The 18741-nt window shown below is 45.8% G+C and overlaps 1 protein-coding gene across 1 annotated transcript in view; it reads right to left on the minus strand.

The window, feature by feature from the left end:
- Positions 1-7705: 7705 nt before the first annotated feature.
- kiaa1109 (KIAA1109) overlaps positions 7706-18741 on the minus strand; it is a 99412-nt gene continuing 88376 nt past the window's right edge. Inside the window, exons 81-88 of the mRNA XM_084144177.1 lie at positions 18427-18616; positions 18018-18235; positions 17610-17861; positions 15527-15730; positions 15227-15421; positions 9407-9541; positions 8973-9138; positions 7706-8727 (exon numbers count right to left, since the gene is read on the minus strand). Coding sequence (XP_084000303.1) covers positions 8502-8727; positions 8973-9138; positions 9407-9541; positions 15227-15421; positions 15527-15730; positions 17610-17861; positions 18018-18235; positions 18427-18616 — 1586 coding nt within the window. The 3' untranslated portion in view covers positions 7706-8501. The remainder of the gene's footprint in view (positions 8728-8972; positions 9139-9406; positions 9542-15226; positions 15422-15526; positions 15731-17609; positions 17862-18017; positions 18236-18426; positions 18617-18741) is intronic.

Here is an 18741-nt window from a genome sequence, read left to right on the forward strand (position 1 = left end):
CTTGTTATGACGTAATGCAGCATCTCCCGGCTAAGAGACGTGTGTGTGTGTGTGTTGAGACATGAGTGTGTGAAAAGCCAGTGAACTAATCCTCATCCATGTGGAGCTGTGGTAGCGTTTCAGCCTTCCCCAGCCTGTCTCTCAACCTGTCACACACACACCACAGCCGTCCGCTCCACCTCACTGCTTGAGCCCTCTGCGCTGCTCAGCTCAGGTCAGAACACACTCACACACACTCCGCCTCCTAGCGGCAAGACTAGACACAACATTTGAACATCTGTACACACACTCTCCCAACCCCCCTCTCTTCTCTCCCTCAGCAGACTTCTGGCCAACAGCTCAGCCAGCCTAATCACCCAGAACATATGTGTGTGTGTGTGTGAGCCCTGCCAGAGGAAGGAGAGGGGAGAAGAGATGGCGAGAGAGAGAGAAAGAGAGGGAGAGAGGAAGGAAGAGGGGGTGGGCGATGGGAGAGATAGTGAGGGGGTAGGGGAGGGGCACATATAAGGATTTAAGAAGAGGGGGATGAGGGAGGGATAAAGCACAAACCAGCCTCTTCACCCTTTCATTCTCTCCCTCTCTCTTTCTGTGTCCACTGGAGATTAGCCTCTCTGTTGCCATGACTACCATCCCAGTGTGGCTGAAGGGGAGTGTGGTAATTTGGTCTGTGAAGGAACGAGAGATGGAGAGAGGGGAAGAGAGGGAGAGAGGTAATCAGTTGTAATTTGTTCTATAATCAATTCTCCTATTTCTCCATGTTTTTCCTAATGTGTATCAGATACAAACCACACTAGTCTATTGGCTACAGGGACTCTTATGCAATATCGATATTTGCATATTTCATAATGCCAATATAGCTTTATATCAAATTGGACAGAGGGAGAGAGGAAGATGTACTACTCAATTGAGATTAAAATAATAATAGTTTTTTAGAAGCGGGATTGTATGTGATTTTATTTGATGTGACACTTGGTGCTCTGCTTTGAACTTTAGTCCTGTGGACTGTTAGATAACTACTGTGTGATTCTGAATGCAGACATCTGGGCTGGGTTTCCCAAATTCAACTGTTCTTTTTTTTTAAACAAATATTTAACCTTTATTTAACCAGGTAAGCCAGTTGAGAACAAGTTCTCATTTACAACTGCGACCTGGCCAAGATAAAGCAAAGCAGTGTGATAAAAACAACAGAGTTACATATGGAATAAACAAAACGCACAGTCAATAACACAATAGAACATCTATATACAGTGTGTGCAAATGTAGTAAGTTATGGAGGTAAGGCAATAAATAGGCCATAGTGCAAAATAATTACAATTTAGTATTAACACTGGAGTGATAGATGTGCAGAAGATGATGTGCAAATAGAGATACTGGGGTGCAAATGAGCAAAATAAATAACAATGTAAATAACAATATGGGGATGAGGTAGTTGGGTGGGCTAATTACAGATGGGCTGTGTACAGGTGCAGTGATCGGTAAGCTGCTCTGACAACGGATGCTTAATAATGAGGGAGATAAGCGTCTCCAACTTCAGAGATTTTTGCAGTTCGTTCCATTCATTTGCAGCAGAGAACTGGAAGGAATGGCGGCCAAAGGAGGTGTTGGCTTTGGGGATGACCAGTGAGATATACCTGCTGGAGCGCATACTACGGGTGGGTGTTGCTATGGTGACCAATGAGCTAAGATAAGGCGGGGATTTGCCTAGAAGAGATTTATAGATGACCTGGAGCCAGTGGGTTTGGCGACAAATATGTAGTGAGGGCCAGCCAACAAGAGCGTACAGGTCACAATGGTGGGTAGTATATTTACATTTACGTCATTTAGCAGACGCTCTTATCCAGAGCGACTTACAGTTAGTGAGTGCATACATTATTTTATATATTTTTCATACGCCCCGTGGGAAACGAACCCACAAACCTGGCGTTGCAAACGCCATGCTCTACCAACTGAGCTACATCCCCGCCAGCCATTCCCTCCCCTACCCTGGGCCAATTGTGCGCCGCCCCATGGATCTCCCGGTCGCGGCCGGCTACGACAGAGCCTGGATTCGAACCAGGATCTCTAGTGGCACAGCTAGCACTGCAATGCAGTGCCTTAGACCACTGCGCCACTCGGGAGGCAGAGGTGACAGAACGGATGGCACTGTGATAGACTACATCCAGTTTGCTGAGTAGAGTGTTGGAAGCTATTGTGTAAATGACATCGCTGAAGTCAAGGATCGGTAGGATAGTCAGTTTTACGAGGGCATGTTTAGCAGCATGAGTGAAGGAGGCTTTGTTGCAAAATAGGAAGCCGATTCTAGATTTAACTTTGGTTTGGAGATGCTTAATGTGAGTCTGGTTTGGAGAGTTTACGGTCTAACCAGACACCTAGGTATTTGTAGTTGTCCACATATTCTAAGTCAGACCCGCCGAGAGTAGTGATTCTAGTCAGGCGGGCGAGTGCAAGCAGTGTTCGATTGAAGAGCATGCATTTAGTTTTACTAGCGTTTAAGAGCAGTTGTTGGCCACGGAAGGAGTGTTGTATGGCATTGAAGCTCGTTTGGAGGTTTGTTAACACAGTGTCCAATGAAGGGCCAGATGTATACAAAATGGTGTCGTCTGCGTAGAGGTGGATCTGAGAGTCACCAGCAGCAAGAGCGACATCATTGATATACACAGAGAATAGAGTCGGCCCGAGAATTGAACCCTGTGGCACCCCCATAGAGACTGCCAGAGGTCCAGACAACAGGCCCTCCGATTTGACACATTGAACTCTATCTGAGAAGTAGTTGGTGAACCAGGCGAGGCAGTCATTTGAGAAACCAAGGCTATTTAGTCTGCCAATAAGAATGCGGTGATTGACAGAGTCGAAAGCCTTGGCCAGGTCCATGAAGACGGCTGCACAGTACTCTCTTTTATCGATCGCGGTTATTATATCGTTTAGGACCTTGAGCGTGGCTGAGGTGCACTCATGACCAGCTCGGAAACCAGATTGCATAGCGGAGAAGATACGGTGGGATTCGAAATGGTCGGTGATCTGTTTGTTAACTTGGCTTTCAAATACTTTCGAAAGGCAGGGCAGGATGGATATAGGTCTGTAACAGTTTGGATCTAGAGTGTCACCCCCTTTGAAGAGGGGGATGACCGCGGCAGCTTTCCAATCTCTGGGGATCTCAGACAATACGAAAGAGAGGTTGAACAGGCTAGTAATAGGGGTTGCGACAATTTTGGCGGCTAATTTTAGAAAGCAATTCTATATGGTGTCCAGGGCACAACTGGGGGCTGAGGGCGGTCTGTAGCAAGCGGCAACAGTGAGAGACTTATTTCTGGAAAGGTGGATTTTTAGAAGTAGAAGCTCAAACTGTTTGGGCACAGACCTGGATAGTATGATAGAGCTCTGCAGGCTATCTCTACAGTAGATTGCAACTCCGCCCCCTTTGGCAGTTCTATCTAGACGGAAAATGTTGTAATTCTGAATTTTTGGTGGCCTTCCTAAGCCAGGATTCAGACACTGCTAGAACATCAGGGTTGGCAGAGTGTGCTAACGCAGTGAATAACTCAAACTTGGGGAGGAGGCTTCTGATGTTGACATGCAAGAATCCAAGGCTTTTACGGTTACAGAAGTCAACAAATGATAGGGGGCTACAGGGCCTGGGTTAACCTCTACATCACCAGAGGAACAGAGGAGGAATAGAATAAGTATACGGCTAAGGGCTTTAAGAACTGGTCTTCTAGTGCGTTCTGTACAGAGAATAAAAGGGGCAGATTTCCGGGCGTTGTAGAATAGATTCAGGGCATTATGTACAGACAAGGATATGGAAGGATATGAGTACAATGGAGGTACACCTAAGCATTGGGTAACGATGAAAGAGGTAGCATCACTGGAGGTACCGATTGAGCCGGTCTCTGCTTGTATGGGGGGTGGGACAAAGGAGCTCTCTGAGGCTGGTTGAGCGGGACTGGAGGTTCTACAGTGAAATAGTACAATAAGAACTAGCCCAAACAGCAATAGGCTAGGCATATTGACATGGGAGAGAGGCATAATGCAATGACCAGTGTTATTCGAGAGGGCTAAGACAACAACTGGTAATGGCGACGAAAGATTGGGCTGAGGCTAAACAGATAAACAAACTCAACTGTTCTTTTTTTTTAAACAAATATTTAACCTTTATTTAACCAGGTAAGCCAGTTGAGAACAAGTTCTCATTTACAACTGCGACCTGGCCAAGATAAAGCAAAGCAGTGCGATAAAAACAACAGAGTTACATATGGAATAAACAAAACGTACAGTCAATAACACAATAGAACATCTATATACAGTGTGTGCAAATGTAGTAAGTTATGGAGGTAAGGCAATAAATAGGCCATAGTGCAAAATAATTACAATTTAGTATTAACACTGGAGTGATAGATGTGCAGAAGATGATGTGCAAATAGAGATACTGGGGTGCAAATGAGCAAAATAAATAACAATGTAAATAACAATATGGGGATGAGGTAGTTGGGTGGGCTAATTACAGATGGGCTGTGTACAGGTGCAGTGATCGGTAAGCTGCTCTGACAACGGATGCTTAATAATGAGGGAGATAAGCGTCTCCAGCTTCAGAGATTTTTGCAGTTCGTTCCATTCATTTGCAGCAGAGAACTGGAAGGAATGGCGGCCAAAGGAGGTGTTGGCTTTGGGGATGACCAGTGAGATATACCTGCTGGAGCGCATACTACGGGTGGGTGTTGCTATGGTGACCATTAAACAGATAAACAGGATAGGGTACCGTGTAAAGGAACAGACCAGCAGGCATCGGCTGTGTAGCTGAGTGATCATAAGGTCCAGTGAACAGCAATAGCTAAGTCCGGGAGCAGTTTGTAGGCTGCTACAGCACAGGCGAGCAGGAGGAACGGCTGTTGATTGCGTGTGCTAGCGGGCCGGGGCTAGCTGATGGATCTTCGTGGTCGTCGCAATGGGAAGCCTGTTGAAACCACTTCAGACGATTACGTCGGCAGACCAGTCGTGATGGATCGGCGGGGCTCCGTGTCGACACTAGGAGGTCCCGTCCGGTTGACAGAGAGGTAGATAGCCGGGAGATGGGCCTGGCTCGAGGCTAGCTCAAGGCTAACTGGTGCATCGGGACAGTGGTGAAATAGCCAACAACAGCCATTCGGTTGCAGCTAGCTAGTTGCGATGATCTAGTGTTAAGGTCCAGTGATTCAGTGATTCCGGCAGAAAATCCGATATGCTCTAGGTCGATAGCACGCTGTGCAGACCGATAATTGTCCAGGCTAGAGCTGGCTGGTAGGTAGTGCAGGCCACGGATAGTGGTGAAGACCGCTAACGGTGGCTAATAGCAAGTAGCTAGTTAGCTGGCTAGCTGGCTAGTTTCAGCCGTAGGTTTTTGATCAAAATAAAGAAATAGTAATATCCGTTCCACATTGGGTGAGGCGGGTTGCAGGAAAGTATATTTGGTTAAAGGATGGGAAGTGAGATAGAGAAATATATATGAAAAAAAGACAAAAAACAAAAAAACAGGCTTTTACACGAGGACACAACAGAATACATGACCACACTGCTACGCCATCTTGGATCTTTACGATACATCCGTTGGTTACTAAAGTGCAATATTAGTAACTCGTTTCAAATACCACCACCATGTCATCAAGCTTATGAAAATATATGATAAAGGTGCCCCATAATAAAACAAATGCATCAGGATTGACAGAGAGTTTCAATATTGTTCATATATACTTTATTACCGATTTTAAAAACGTGTTTTATTGTCATTGTTTGTGTGTGTAACCCCGGCATCTTGCCTAGACCCTCTTACCTTATCTTGGGTTTGTGTGTGTATGTGGCTGGGGCAGGTCGTTGGCGTGTGTGAGGCTGCAAGGGGCCAGGGTTCCGGTCTAGAATCACGGTTTCGACTGATCCTACAGTTTTGCTTCGGTACTGCAGTTTAACTGACGTCCGGCCCAGAAAGACAATTTCCATAGATGGCCACATAGAGAAGTCAGATTGGAAAATTCCTAATAAGACACTTTAGTCATCACCTTTGTGCACAAAACATCAATTGAATTATTAAAATAATTGAAGCTGAGGCAAATGTTTATTCATCACTCAAAGATATTAACAGCCTAACATATCAACATTTTATATTCATCCAATGTCTGCAATGTTTTTGGATGGCGCGATGACGTCGTCGCTGCTCGCGCTGCACCCTGTGCACACTGAGTGCTAGTGCGCATGTAACGTTGGTCCGTATAAACCGGATGCAACCCAGATATAGACGGTCTATGAATCAGCATATGCGAACGTGATTAGATTACCTTGAAAACAACGGTCCGACATTTTGGATGCAGTCTCCTGTTCTTTCTACACCTCAGCTTTGTGAGGTAAGGGTGCATGTGTGTGAGATGTTTGTGTGTAGGCTTCCCCCCGGTGGGCAGGGGTATGTGTTGCATGCTGAGCTCCAGCAGGTCATACACCAGGCTGCTCTCCTTCAGCAGTCTCACCGGCAGCTGCTCTCCTTCAGTATTCTCCAGCAATGCTGTATTATTTTTTTTGCCTGCACTACTGATGGCTATATCAGGACTAGTAAAGGCCCAGTGCACTACTTGTCATTTTGATTTAAAAAAATATATATATTTCCGAAAAATATTGTGTGGTCTGTCAAGAAGCAAAGTGTCACTTGCCACATCCATCATGATGCATTTTGTGACACTTTGCTTCTTGAATGTCCAATATCTTGAAAACTTGACTGCTGACATGGAAAACATTTTGGGGCTGTATCAAGTTTCTTAATGAAAAAAATCAGAATTGGTTAAATTTAGGTTTGCGTAAATGTCAGTTTTAGATTTTGGTTAGTCGTTTTACACGTCAGAAGTGTCCTTATAGCTTCTCCCGCTGCATTCCATGTTAAACAGCAACATTTGGTCTCCATCTGCTGGCCACAAATATTTGGTTCACCATAACCCAATCAAACAGTACTGATGCTTCACTGCACACATTGCATAACTGTAGCTAAAGTATCTGCAGGATAGTCTGAACAGAACCCACAAGAGGTCTAGAGTATAGTATAACCTTCCTCTCGCTCACACACATAGCAACCAGGTTAAAGCTTTTTCTTTGTTGAGAAACACAACTGTCACTTGGCTCAAATCTAGAAGATCTGATAAATAACAGTAGGTTATACACTGAGTGTACAAAACATTAAGAACACCTTCCTAATATTGAGTTGCACCCCACCCTTTTGCCCTCAGAACAGCCTCAATTCGTCGGGGTGTTGAAATTGTTCCACAGGGATACTGGCCCATGTTTACTCCAATACTTCTCACAGTTGTGTCAAGTTGGCTGGATGTCCTTTGGGTGGTGGACCATTCTTGATACACACGGGAAACTGTTGAGTGTGAAAAACCCAGCAGTGTTGCAGTTCTTGACACAAACCGGTGCGCCTGGCACCTACTACCATACCACGTTCGAAGGCACTTAAATATTTTGTCTTGCCCAGTCACCCTCTGAATGGCACACATACACAATCAATGTCTCAATTGTCTCAAGGCTTAAAAATCCTTCTTTAACCGGTCTCCTCCCCTTCATCTACACTGATTGAAATAGATTTAACAAGTGACATCAATAAGGGATCATAGACTGACCAGGAGAAAGCTTTGTCATGGAAAGAGCAGGTGTTCATAAGGTTTTGTACACTTAATGTATATGACAATGAAGTCAGATGAAAATTGGATGGCAATGATTTTATTATGTTAAGAAATCAACACTTAAGAAATTCACAGTTATTTTATATACACTGATCTATTGCACATATTTAAAAAAAAACAGGATTGACACACCCAGCTCACATGGGTTTTAGACTATACATTTGATACCCATTAAATGAAGATTTAAAAAAAGAAATATAACCATGGTTTATCATTACAACATTATATATAACATGTTTTAGATTGACCTATGTGGATCTAACCCATCCAATGCTTTTTTTGTTCATAGGAACATTTTCTAAAAACTGGGATGAATTTAGAAAAACTGACACTTAAATGAGATTCCTCATTCCAACTTTACCACATTCGTTCCATTGGAAACAAAGGCAATGATTTAGAAGTAACCCCCCCCCCCCCCCCCCCCCACTCATCAGAAAAAAGGTAATGAACCATAAAAGGAGGATCATAAATGATGACTTCAATGTGTCTGTTCTGACAACAACCATATAAAGCATGTATAGCATATAATCCATGTTGGGGTTTTTCAGGGTTATTATTTTAAGCTGCCAAATAAGACTAACTATTTTGTTCAAAATATACATAAAAACGGTGCAAACCTTTCTGTCAAAACCCATAGTGGCATGCACCACAGTAAACATCTATGCTGAAATTCACGCGGCTTAGCGATAAATATGCCTATGACGCTATGCACTGTATAGTAGTCAAGGAAATATCCAGTGTTTTCCAGTTATCCAGTGTTTTGTTTGTTGTCCAGTTTTTAAAGTGTTGTGTTAGAAGGTATGGATGTTGGCGTTAGTGCTCTTCCTTATCTCGTCCTATCTTCTCCTTCTTCTCCTTCTCGTCCTGCAGGGCCGTGCCCAGTTTCTTGATGAGGACAGAGAGGACCTTGTCCAGGGGGTCCATCACCCCCCTCTGGAGCCATTTGGGAATTGTAGTCCTTGCGTGGTGGAAGCCTAGCTTCTGGAGAATGTAGTCCACGCCGACAGGATCGATCTTCCGTCCCGTCCAGGAGATGAGCCTGTGGAAATTAATTATTAAGACTGAGTCAAGAAACCTCAGATGTATGGCAAAAGGGTTTAGGGTTAGGGTATAGGCCTTAAAGTGGGCTTATGGAGTAGTTGAAATGCTCAGGTGAGGGGTTAAGGAGTTAAACACAGGGATCACATACACATACTACAAATGTATGCACACTGTACTGTTAGTTTGGATAAAAGTGTCTACATGGTGGGATATATTGGGTCTGAGGGCTTGGGTCTGGTTTACCTGAGTGTGGGCTCCAGCTGCCAGGTGTTGCACATGAATTCTCTCCAGTCCACCGTGGTGTAGTTGATGCCATCCTCCTTGTCCTTGTCTGTGGAGTTGTCATCATGCAGGGCCGTCGGGCTCTTCTGGCCAGGTCGAGTGGCAAACATCCGTGGGTTGAAAAGGGCTGCAGACCAGGGAAGGGAAGAGGGGGCGAGAGAGAGAGAGAGAGTGTGAAACTATAAAGAGTGCCTTGGTTCTCCTTGTTCTTCTATGACTACTAGTTCCTAAATAAACAGCACCTTCAATTCAACTTTTTCTATTTTAGTTGTACCTACATTGCTCTTATTCTCTATATAAAGTTTAGTGCTATTTATCTAATGTAAAGTACAGTTAAGTGTTCTGGGTTGCGCAATGTAGTGTGTTGCTGCTGTTGACATTTCAGGTAGTCTCACCCTTCTCTTTCTCCTTCAGGTAGGCAGAGACCAGGTCATGCAGGAACATGATGAGCTCGGCGTCCATGGTGACACAGATGTGGTCAGTGAATTCAGTCACCAGGCTGCACTCCACCTTGGGCTTACTGTTGGAGTCTGAAACGGACGGGAAACAATAGTGTCGTTACCTTGCTTTCCAACACAGATACACTATATATACAAAAGTATGTGGATACACCTTCAAATTAGTGGATTCGGCTATTTCAGCCACACCCGTTGCTGACAGGTGTATAAAATAGAGCACACAGCCATGCAATCTCCATAGACAAACATTGGCAGTAGAATGGCCTTACTGAAGAGCTCAGTGACTTTCAACGTGGCACCGTCATAGGATGCCACCTTTCCAACAAGTCAGCTCGTCAAATTTCTGCCCTGCTAGAGCTGCCGGTCAACTGTAAGTGGTATTATTGTGAAGTGGAAACGACTAGGAGCAACAACGGCTCAGCTGCGAAGTGGTAGGCCACACTAGCGCACAGTACGGGACCACCGAATGCTGAAGCGCGTAAAATAGTCTGTCCTCGGTTGCAACACTCACTACCGAGTTCCAAATTTAAGCAACGTCAGCACAAGAACTGTTCGTCGGGAGCCTCATGAAATGGGTTTCCAAGCCTAAGATCACCATGCGCAATGCCAAGCATCGGCTGGAATGGCGTAAAGCTCGCCACCATTGGACTCTCGAGCAGTGGAAACACGTTTTCTGGAGTGAGGAAATCACGCTTCACCATCTGACAGTCTGACGGACGAATCTGGGTTTGGCGGATGCCAGGAGAACGCTACCTGTCCGAATGCATAGTGCCAACTGTAAAGTTTGGTGGAGGAGGAATAATGGTCTGGGGCTGTTTATCATGGTTTGGGCTAGGCCCCATAGTTCCAGTGAAGGGAAATGTTAATGCTACAGCATACATTTAAATGTACATCATTTAGCAGATGCTCTTATCCAGAGCACCTTACAAATTGGTGCATTCAACTTATGATTTGTTTTGTGTGGGGGAGGGGTAGAAGGATTACTTGTATACTATTCCAGGTATTCCTTAAAGAGGTAGGGTTTCAAGTGTCTCCGGAAGGTGGTCAGTGACTCCGCTGTCCTGGCGTAGTGGGGGAGCTCGTTCCACCATTGGGGTGCCAGAGCAGCAAATAGCTTTGACTGGGCTGAGCGGGAACTGTGCTTCCGTAGAGGTAGGGGGGCTAGCAGGCCAGAGGTGGATGAACGTAGTGCCCTCGTTTGGGTGTAGGGTCTGATCAGAGCCTGAAGGTGAGGAGGTGCCGTTCCCCTCACAGCTCCGTAGGCAAGCACCATGGTCTTGTAGTAGATGCGAGCCTTTTTATTTTTTTTATTTAACCAGGTAAGCCAGTTGAGAACAAGTTCTCATTTACAACTGCGACCTGGCCAAGATAAAGCAAAGCAGTGCAATAAAAACAACACAGAGTTACATATGGGGTAAAAAAAACAAAGTCAAAAAAATACAACAGAAAATATATATACAGTGTGTGCAAATGTAGCAAGTTATGGAGGTAAGGCAATAAATAGGCTAAAGTGCAAAATAATTACAATTAGAATTAACACTGGAATGCTAGATGTGCAAGAGATTATGTGCAAATAGAGATACTGGGGTGCAAAAGAGCAAAATAAATAACAATATAGGGATGAGGTAGTTGGGTGGGCTAATTTCAGATGGGCTGTGTACAGGTGCAGTGATCGGTAAGGTGCTCTGACAACTGATGCTTAAAGTTAGTGAGGGAGATAAGAGTCTCCAGCTTCAGAGATTTTTGCAATTCGTTCCAGTCATTGGCAGCAGAGAACTGAAAGGAATGGTGGCCAAAGGAGGTGTTGGCTTTGGGGATGACCAGTGAGATATACCTGCTGGAGCACAGACTACGGGTGGGTGCTGCTATGGTGACCAATGAGCTAAGATAAGGCGGGGATTTGCCTAGCAGTGATTTATAGATGGCCTGGAGCCAGTGGGTTTGACGACGAACATGTAGTGAGGACCAGCCAACAAGAGCGTACAGGTCACAGTGGTGGGTAGTGTATGGGGCTTTGGAGACAAAACGGATGGCACTGTGATAGACTACATCCAATTTGCTGAGTAGAGTGTTGGAGGCTATTTTGTAAATGACATCGCCGAAGTCAAGGATCGGTAGGATAGTCAGTTTTACGAGGGCATGTTTGGCAGCATGAGTGAAGGAGGCTTTGTTGCGAAATAGGAAGCCGATTCTAGATTTAACTTTGGATTGGAGATTCTTAATGTGAGTCTGGAAGGAGAGTTTACAGTCTAACCAGACACCTAGGTATTTGTAGTTGCCCACATACTCTAGGTCAGACCCGTCGAGAGTAGTGATTCTAGTCGGGTGGGCGGGTGCCAGCAGCGTTCGATTGAAGAGCATGCATTTAGTTTTACTAGTGTTTAAGAGCAGTTGGAGGCTACTGAAGGAGTGTTGTATGGCATTGAAGCTCGTTTGGAGGTTTGTTAACACAGTGTCCAATGAAGGGCCAGATGTATACAAAATGGTGTCGTCTGCGTAGAGGTGGATCTGAGAGTCACCAGCAGCAAGAGCGACATCATTGATATACACAGAGAAAAGAGTCGGCCCAAGAATTGAACCCTGTGGCACCCCCATAGAGACTGCCATAGGTCCAGACAACAGGCCCTCCGATTTGACACATTGAACTCTATCTGAGAAGTAGTTGGTGAACCAGGCGAGGCAGTCATTTGAGAAACCAAGGCTATTTAGTCTGCCAATAAGAATGCGGTGGTTGACAGAGTCGAAAGCCTTGGCCAGGTCGATGAAGACGGCTGCACAGTACTGTCTATTATCGATCGCGGTTATAATATCGTTTAGGACCTTGAGCGTGGCTGAAGTGCACCCATGACCAGCTCGGAAACCGGATTGCATAGCGGAGAAGGTACGGTGGGATTCGAAATGGTCGGTGATCTGTTTGTTAACTTTGGCTTTCAAATACTTTCGAAAGGCAGGGCAGGATGGATATAGGTCTGTAACAGTTTGGATCTAGAGTGTCACCCCCTTTGAAGAGGGGGATGACCGCGGCAGCTTTCCAATCTCTGGGGATCTCAGACGTTACGAAAGAGAGGTTGAACAGGCTAGTAATAGGGGTTGCGACAATTTTGGCAGCCAGTTTTAGAAAGAAAGGGTCCAGATTGTCTAGCCCAGCTGATTTGTAGGGGTCCAGATTTGGAAGCTCTTTCAGAACATTAGCTGTCTGAATTTGTGTGAAGGAGAAGCGGGGGGGGGGGGGGCATGGGCAAGTTGCAGCGGAGGGTGCAGAGTTGGTGGCCAGGGTAGTGGTAGCCAGGTGGAAAGCATGGCCAGCCATAGCAAAATGCTTGTTGAAATTCTCGATTATTGTAGATTTATCGGTGGTGATAGTGTTTCCTAGCCTCAGTGCAGTGGGCAGCTGGGAGGAAGTGCTCTTATTCTCCATGGACTTTACAGTGTCCCAAAACTTTTTGGAGTTAGTGCTACAGGATGCAAATTTCTGTTTGAAAAGGTTAGCCTTTGCTTTCCTGACTGCTTGTGTATATTGGTTCCTAACTTCCCTGAAAAGTAGCATATCGCGGGGGCTATTTGATGCTAATGCAGTACGCCACAGGATGTTTTTGTGCTGGTCAAGGGCAGTCAAGTCTGAGGAGAACCAGGGGCTATATCTGTTCTTAGTTCTGTATTTTTTTTTGAATGGGGCATGTTTATTTAAGATGGAGAGGAAATTACTTTTAAAGAACAACCAGGCATCCTCTACTGACGGAATGAGATCTATATCCATCCAGGATACCTGGGCCAGGTCAATTAGGAAGGCCTGCTCGCTAAAGTGTTTTAGGGAGCGTTTGACAGTGATGAGGGGTGGTCGTTTGACCGCGGACCCGTTACGGACGCAGGCAATAAGGCAGTGATCGCTGAGATCCTGGTTCTAGACAGCGAAGGTGTATTTAGAGGGTAAGTTAGTCAGGATGATATCTATGAGGGTACCCATGTTTACGGATTTAGGGTTGTACCTGGTAGGTTCGTTGATCATTTGTGTGAGATTGAGGGCATCTAGTTTGGATTGTAGGATGGCCGGGGTGTTAAGCATATCCCAATTTAGGTCACCAAGCAGTACGAACTCTGAGGATAAATGGGGGGCAATCAATTCACATATGGTGTCCAGGGCACAGCTGGGGGCTGAGGGGGGTCTGTAGCAAGCGGCAACAGTGAGAGACTTATTTCTGGAAAGGTGGATTTTTTGAAGTAGAAGCTCAAATTGTTTGGGCACAGACCTGGATAGTATGATAGAGCTCTGCAGGCTCTCTCTACAGTAGATTGCAACTCCACCCCCTTTGGCAGTTCTATCTAGATGGAAAATGTTATAGTTGGGGATGGAAATTTCAGAATTTTTGGTGGCCTTCCTAAGCCAGGATTCAGACACTGCTAGAACATCAGGGTTGGCGGAGTGTGCTAACGCAGTGAATAACTCAAACTTAGGAAGTAGACTTCTGATATTAGCATGCAAGAAACCAAGGCTTTTGCGATTACAGAAGTCAACAAATGATAGCGCCTGGGGAGTAGGAGTGATACTGAGGGCTGCAGGGCCTGGGTTAGCCTCTACATCACCAGAGGAACAGAGGAGGACTAGAATAAGGATACGGCTAAAAGCTTTAAGAACTGGTCTTCTAGTGCGTTGGAAGCCAGTGGAGTGTGCGGAGGAGCGGGGTGACATGAGAGAACTTGGGAAGGTTGAACACCAGACGGGCTGCAGCAGACAATTACATTCTAGACGATTCTGTGCTTCCAAGTTTGTGGTAACAGTTTGGGGAAGGCCCTTTCCTGTTTCAGCATGACAATGCCCCCGTGCACAAAGCGAGGTCCATACAGAAATGGTTTGTCGAGATCGGTGTGGAAGAACTTGACTGGCCTGCACAGAGCCCTGACCTCAACCCCATCGAACACCTTTGGGATGAATTGGAACGTCGACTGCAAGGCAGGCCTAATCGCCCAACATCAGTGCCCAACCTCACGAATGCTCGTGGCTGAATGGAAGCAAGTCCCCGCAGCAATGTTCCAACATCTAGTGGAAAGCCTTCCCAGAAGAGTAGAGGCTGTTATAGCAGCAAAGGGGGGAACAACTCCATATTAATGCCCATGATTTTGGAATGAGATGTTCGATGAGCAGGTGTCCACATACTTTTGGTCAAGTAGCGCATCTCTCAGATATAGGACAGACACTTCAGAACAAACTTCCTTTCGATTTTTTGGGGACTATCTGTTATTCAATGCGTTTGTATGTGCTAATAAAGGCCAAACATAATTTTTAATCAAAAAATGTTTGATACTTCAAAATCAAATAGCTAAATGATCCTTGCTTGGTATGACCTTCTTAAAACAATTCCATACAGCTTAGTAGACCCCCCCCCGGCTTATACTCTTATGGGTTAAGTGTCTTTGAACAGGGTATGGTAGTTGGTGTCAGGCGCACCGGTTTGAGTGTGTGAAGAACTGCCACGCTGCTGGGTTTTTCACTTTCAACAGTTTCCTGTGTGTATCAAGAATGGTCCACCACCCAAAGGACATCCAGCCAACTTGACACAACTGTGGGAAGCATTGGAGTCAACATGGGCCAGCATCCCTGTGGAACGCTTTCAACACCTCGTAGAGTCAATGCCCCGACAAATGTAGGCTGTTCTGAGGGCAAAAGGGGGCGTGCAGCTCAATGTTTTGTACACTCAGTGTATATAACATTGCCAACCGTGGTCTGTTCATACTGGTGGACTGACTACCAACTGAGCCTACCGGTCAAGGAGGGTTCGTCGGGATCCTGAAAGTTTTTGGAGCTGAAGTTCAGCTGCATCCTGGGAAGGGCGAAGATTGTCTCCGTCTCATGGTTGTAGCTGGAAGAGCCGCTGAAGCTGCTGAGAAGGCTTGAACTCTTGGCGGCTGCCCCGCTCTCTGGGTTGTTGGCGTGTACGTTGCGCAAGAGGTTCAGCTCTGGGGAACAGGATACATTAGAATGAGGCAGGGGTCTTGAATACATTGGGTCAAGGGAAACGGTAGACCTTGAATATGACATTGGTAGTATTTAGTACTCTTTACCCTCATTCCTCATGGCAGTCACGTAGTTGAACCATTCTTTGACCGTGGCCACTCCGTGAGGCGGGTTTTCGTGCCGGCGACGGGTGATTTTGGTGATGGTGGCCATGGGGCTCTCTAGCGCCCCGCAGGGCTTGGTTTCCATAGTGTTGTGACCCAGATTAAAAGCCAACGTCTGCACGATGTAGGTGGACTCATCAGTGGAGCCTGATTGGATAGAAAATAGGTTGAGGTTAGAGGTACAGTGAGGGAAAAAAGTACTTGATCCCCTGCTGATTTTGTACATTTGCCCACTGACAAAGACATGATCAGTCTATAATTTTAATGGTAGGTTTATTTGAACAGTGATAGACAGAATAACAACAAAAAAATCCAGAAAAACGCATGTCAAAAATGTTATAAATTGATTTGAATTTTAATGAGGGAAATAAGTATTTGACCCCTCTGCAAAACATGACTTAGTTCTTGGTGGCAAAACCCTTGTTGGCAATCACAGAGGTCAGACATTTCTTGTAGTTGGCCACTAGGTTTGCACACATCTCAGGAGGGATTTTGTCCCACTCCTCTTTGCAGATCTTCTCCAAGTCATTAAGGTTTCGAGGCTGACGTTTGGCAACTCAAACCTTCAGCTCCCTCCACTGATTTTCTATGGGATTAAGGTCTGGAGACTGGCTAGGCCACTCCAGGACCTTCATGTGCTTCTTCTTGAGCCACTCCTTTGTTGCCTTGGCCGTGTGTTTTGGGTCATTGTCATGCTGGAATACCCATCCACGACCCATTTTCAATGCCCTGGCTGAGGGAAGTTCTCACCCAAGGTTTGACGGTACATGGCCCCATCCATCGTCCCTTTGATGCGGTGAAGTTGTCCTGTCCCCTTAGCAGAAAAACACCCCCAAAGCATAATGTTTCCACCTCCATGTTTGACGGTGGGGATGGTGTTCTTGGGGTCATAGGCATCATTCCTCCTCCTCCAAACACGGCGAGTTGAGTTGATGCCAAAGAGCTCGATTTTGGTCTCATCTGACCACAACACTTTCACCCAGTTCTCCTCTGAATCATTCAGATGTTCATTGGCAAACTTCAGACGGGCCTGTATATATGCTTTCTTGAGCAGGGGGACCTTGCGGGCGCTGCAGGATTCCAGTCCTTCACGCGTAGTGTGTTACCAATTGTTTTCTTGGTGACTATGGTCCCAGCTGCCTTAAGATCATTGACAAGATCCTCCCGTGTAGTTCTGGGCTGATTCCTCACCGTTCTCATGATCATTGCAACTCCACGAGGTGAGATCTTGCATGGAGCCCCAGGCCGAGGGAGATTGACAGTTCTTTTGTGTTTCTTCCATTTGCGAATAATCGCACCAACTGTTGTCACCTTTTCACCAAGCTGCTTGGCGATGGTCTTGTAGCCCATTCCAGCCTTGTGTAGGTCTACAATCTTGTTCCTGACATCCTTGGAGAGCTCTTTGGTCTTGGCCATGGTGGAGAGTTTGGAATCTGATTGATTGATTGCTTCTGTGGACAGGTGTCTTTTATACAGGTAACAAGCTGAGATTAGGAGCACTCCCTTTAAAAGTGTGCTCCTAATCTCAGCTCGTTACCTGTATAAAAGACACCTGGGAGCCAGAAATCTTTCTGATTGAGAGGGGGTTAAAATGCAAATCAATTTATAACATTTTTGACACGCGTTTTTCTTGATTTTTTTGTTGTTATTCTGTCTCTCACTGTTCAAATAAACCTACCATTAAAATTATAGACTGATCATTTCTTTGTCAGTGGGCAAACGTACAAAATCAGCAGGGGATCAAATACATTTTCCCCTCACTGTATTTAGGACAAATTGCTTAGGGATGATGTGCCACTTTGTTTTGTATGCCAGTATGAATGTAATGTGGTTGTTCATCATGTTCTCGTCTATGGACATTAGATGTTTGATTTGTTTTTACCATTGAGGACCACTTCGGAAACCAGTGTTTTAATTGATACTTTTAAGTGCTATACTCTGGGAAGACATTGTACATATTGTTGTATATGTTTTTTACCCAAATAAATCCAAATTCCCATCCCTCTCTGTCTCTTGAAAGCCTTACCGTCCTCCAATATCTTCTGAGCCTCAGTCAAAAAGGCTATGTTGGGCTCCTCCAGGTGGAATAAGGCCCAGGACTTGGAGCGGAAGTTGGGCCCGTGGAAGCAGGCCAGGGTCATGTGGTTGCCATGGAGACTAATGGAGCCACCCAGTTGCACTGCGTCTTCTGGAAGAGGCATCTGGAAGAGGGAGATGTGGCACCCGGCGATCACCTTCAGAACTCCAGGCCAATGTCGATGGTGGGCCGCATCCATGTCTAGGAGAGAGGAAGGGAGAGAGAGAGAAATGAAGAGAGCCAGAAGGTGCAACAACGATAGATGGGGAGAGGGACAGAAAGAGAGGACAAGCATTTCGATCAAAACCAGTCCATTTACTTGATGAACCCAGGAACCCAGTCATAATGCATACTTACACAGCTCTGCAGCGTCTTTCTCAATGTTGATGACCGGCGCCTTGGGGGGCAGGTAGGGTACTGGACCCCATGTGGACAACGCTCGTTTGCTGGTGTCAAACTGCTGGGTGAAAAACTCCTGCAGCTTCATCCCGATCTTGATGAGGTCGGGGGTAGTGGAGCGAGAGATGATCACCTGGAAGATATCCCACTGCAAGTCCCCTTGGACAAATATCTTACTGGAGAGAGGAAGGGATAGGTAGAAAGAGAGGTGAAAGAAAGAGGAAAGGAGAATATGAGAAAGAGAAGAGAGGGAAGGGACAGAGGGAGAAATGGGCCAACAATGAGAGAATGAGAACATACAAGAATGTAGCTTCCACAGGGGTTGTAGCTATACATCTTCTCTGGTAGGCTAGGCTAGCTTATTTACCTTTTCTCTGATAGGCTTGTCTCCACGGTGCACAGGTTGACCTTCCACTCATCCTTAAGCTTCAGGTCTGCGTTGCTGAAGATGCCCATGAGGATGCTGGAGCCCATGTAGTCCACACGGGCCTCCGTGGAACCCATGGTGATCTGGATGTTATGGCTGGGCTGCTGGTTAGGGTGCTCCGAGATGTGCGCTTCAACAAACAAATATGTGTTGTTAGGAGCGGCAGAGAGATCAAGTTCTACTTCTTTGACAGGGATGTTTAAGTTGGAGCTGAATGCGTTTATCATTTAAACGCCAAGACCAGAGGCTAGAGTT

Source organism: Coregonus lavaretus (genome assembly GCF_964263955.1).
Source record: "Coregonus lavaretus genome assembly, chromosome: 27".
NCBI classification, from domain to species: Eukaryota; Metazoa; Chordata; class Actinopteri; order Salmoniformes; family Salmonidae; genus Coregonus; species Coregonus lavaretus.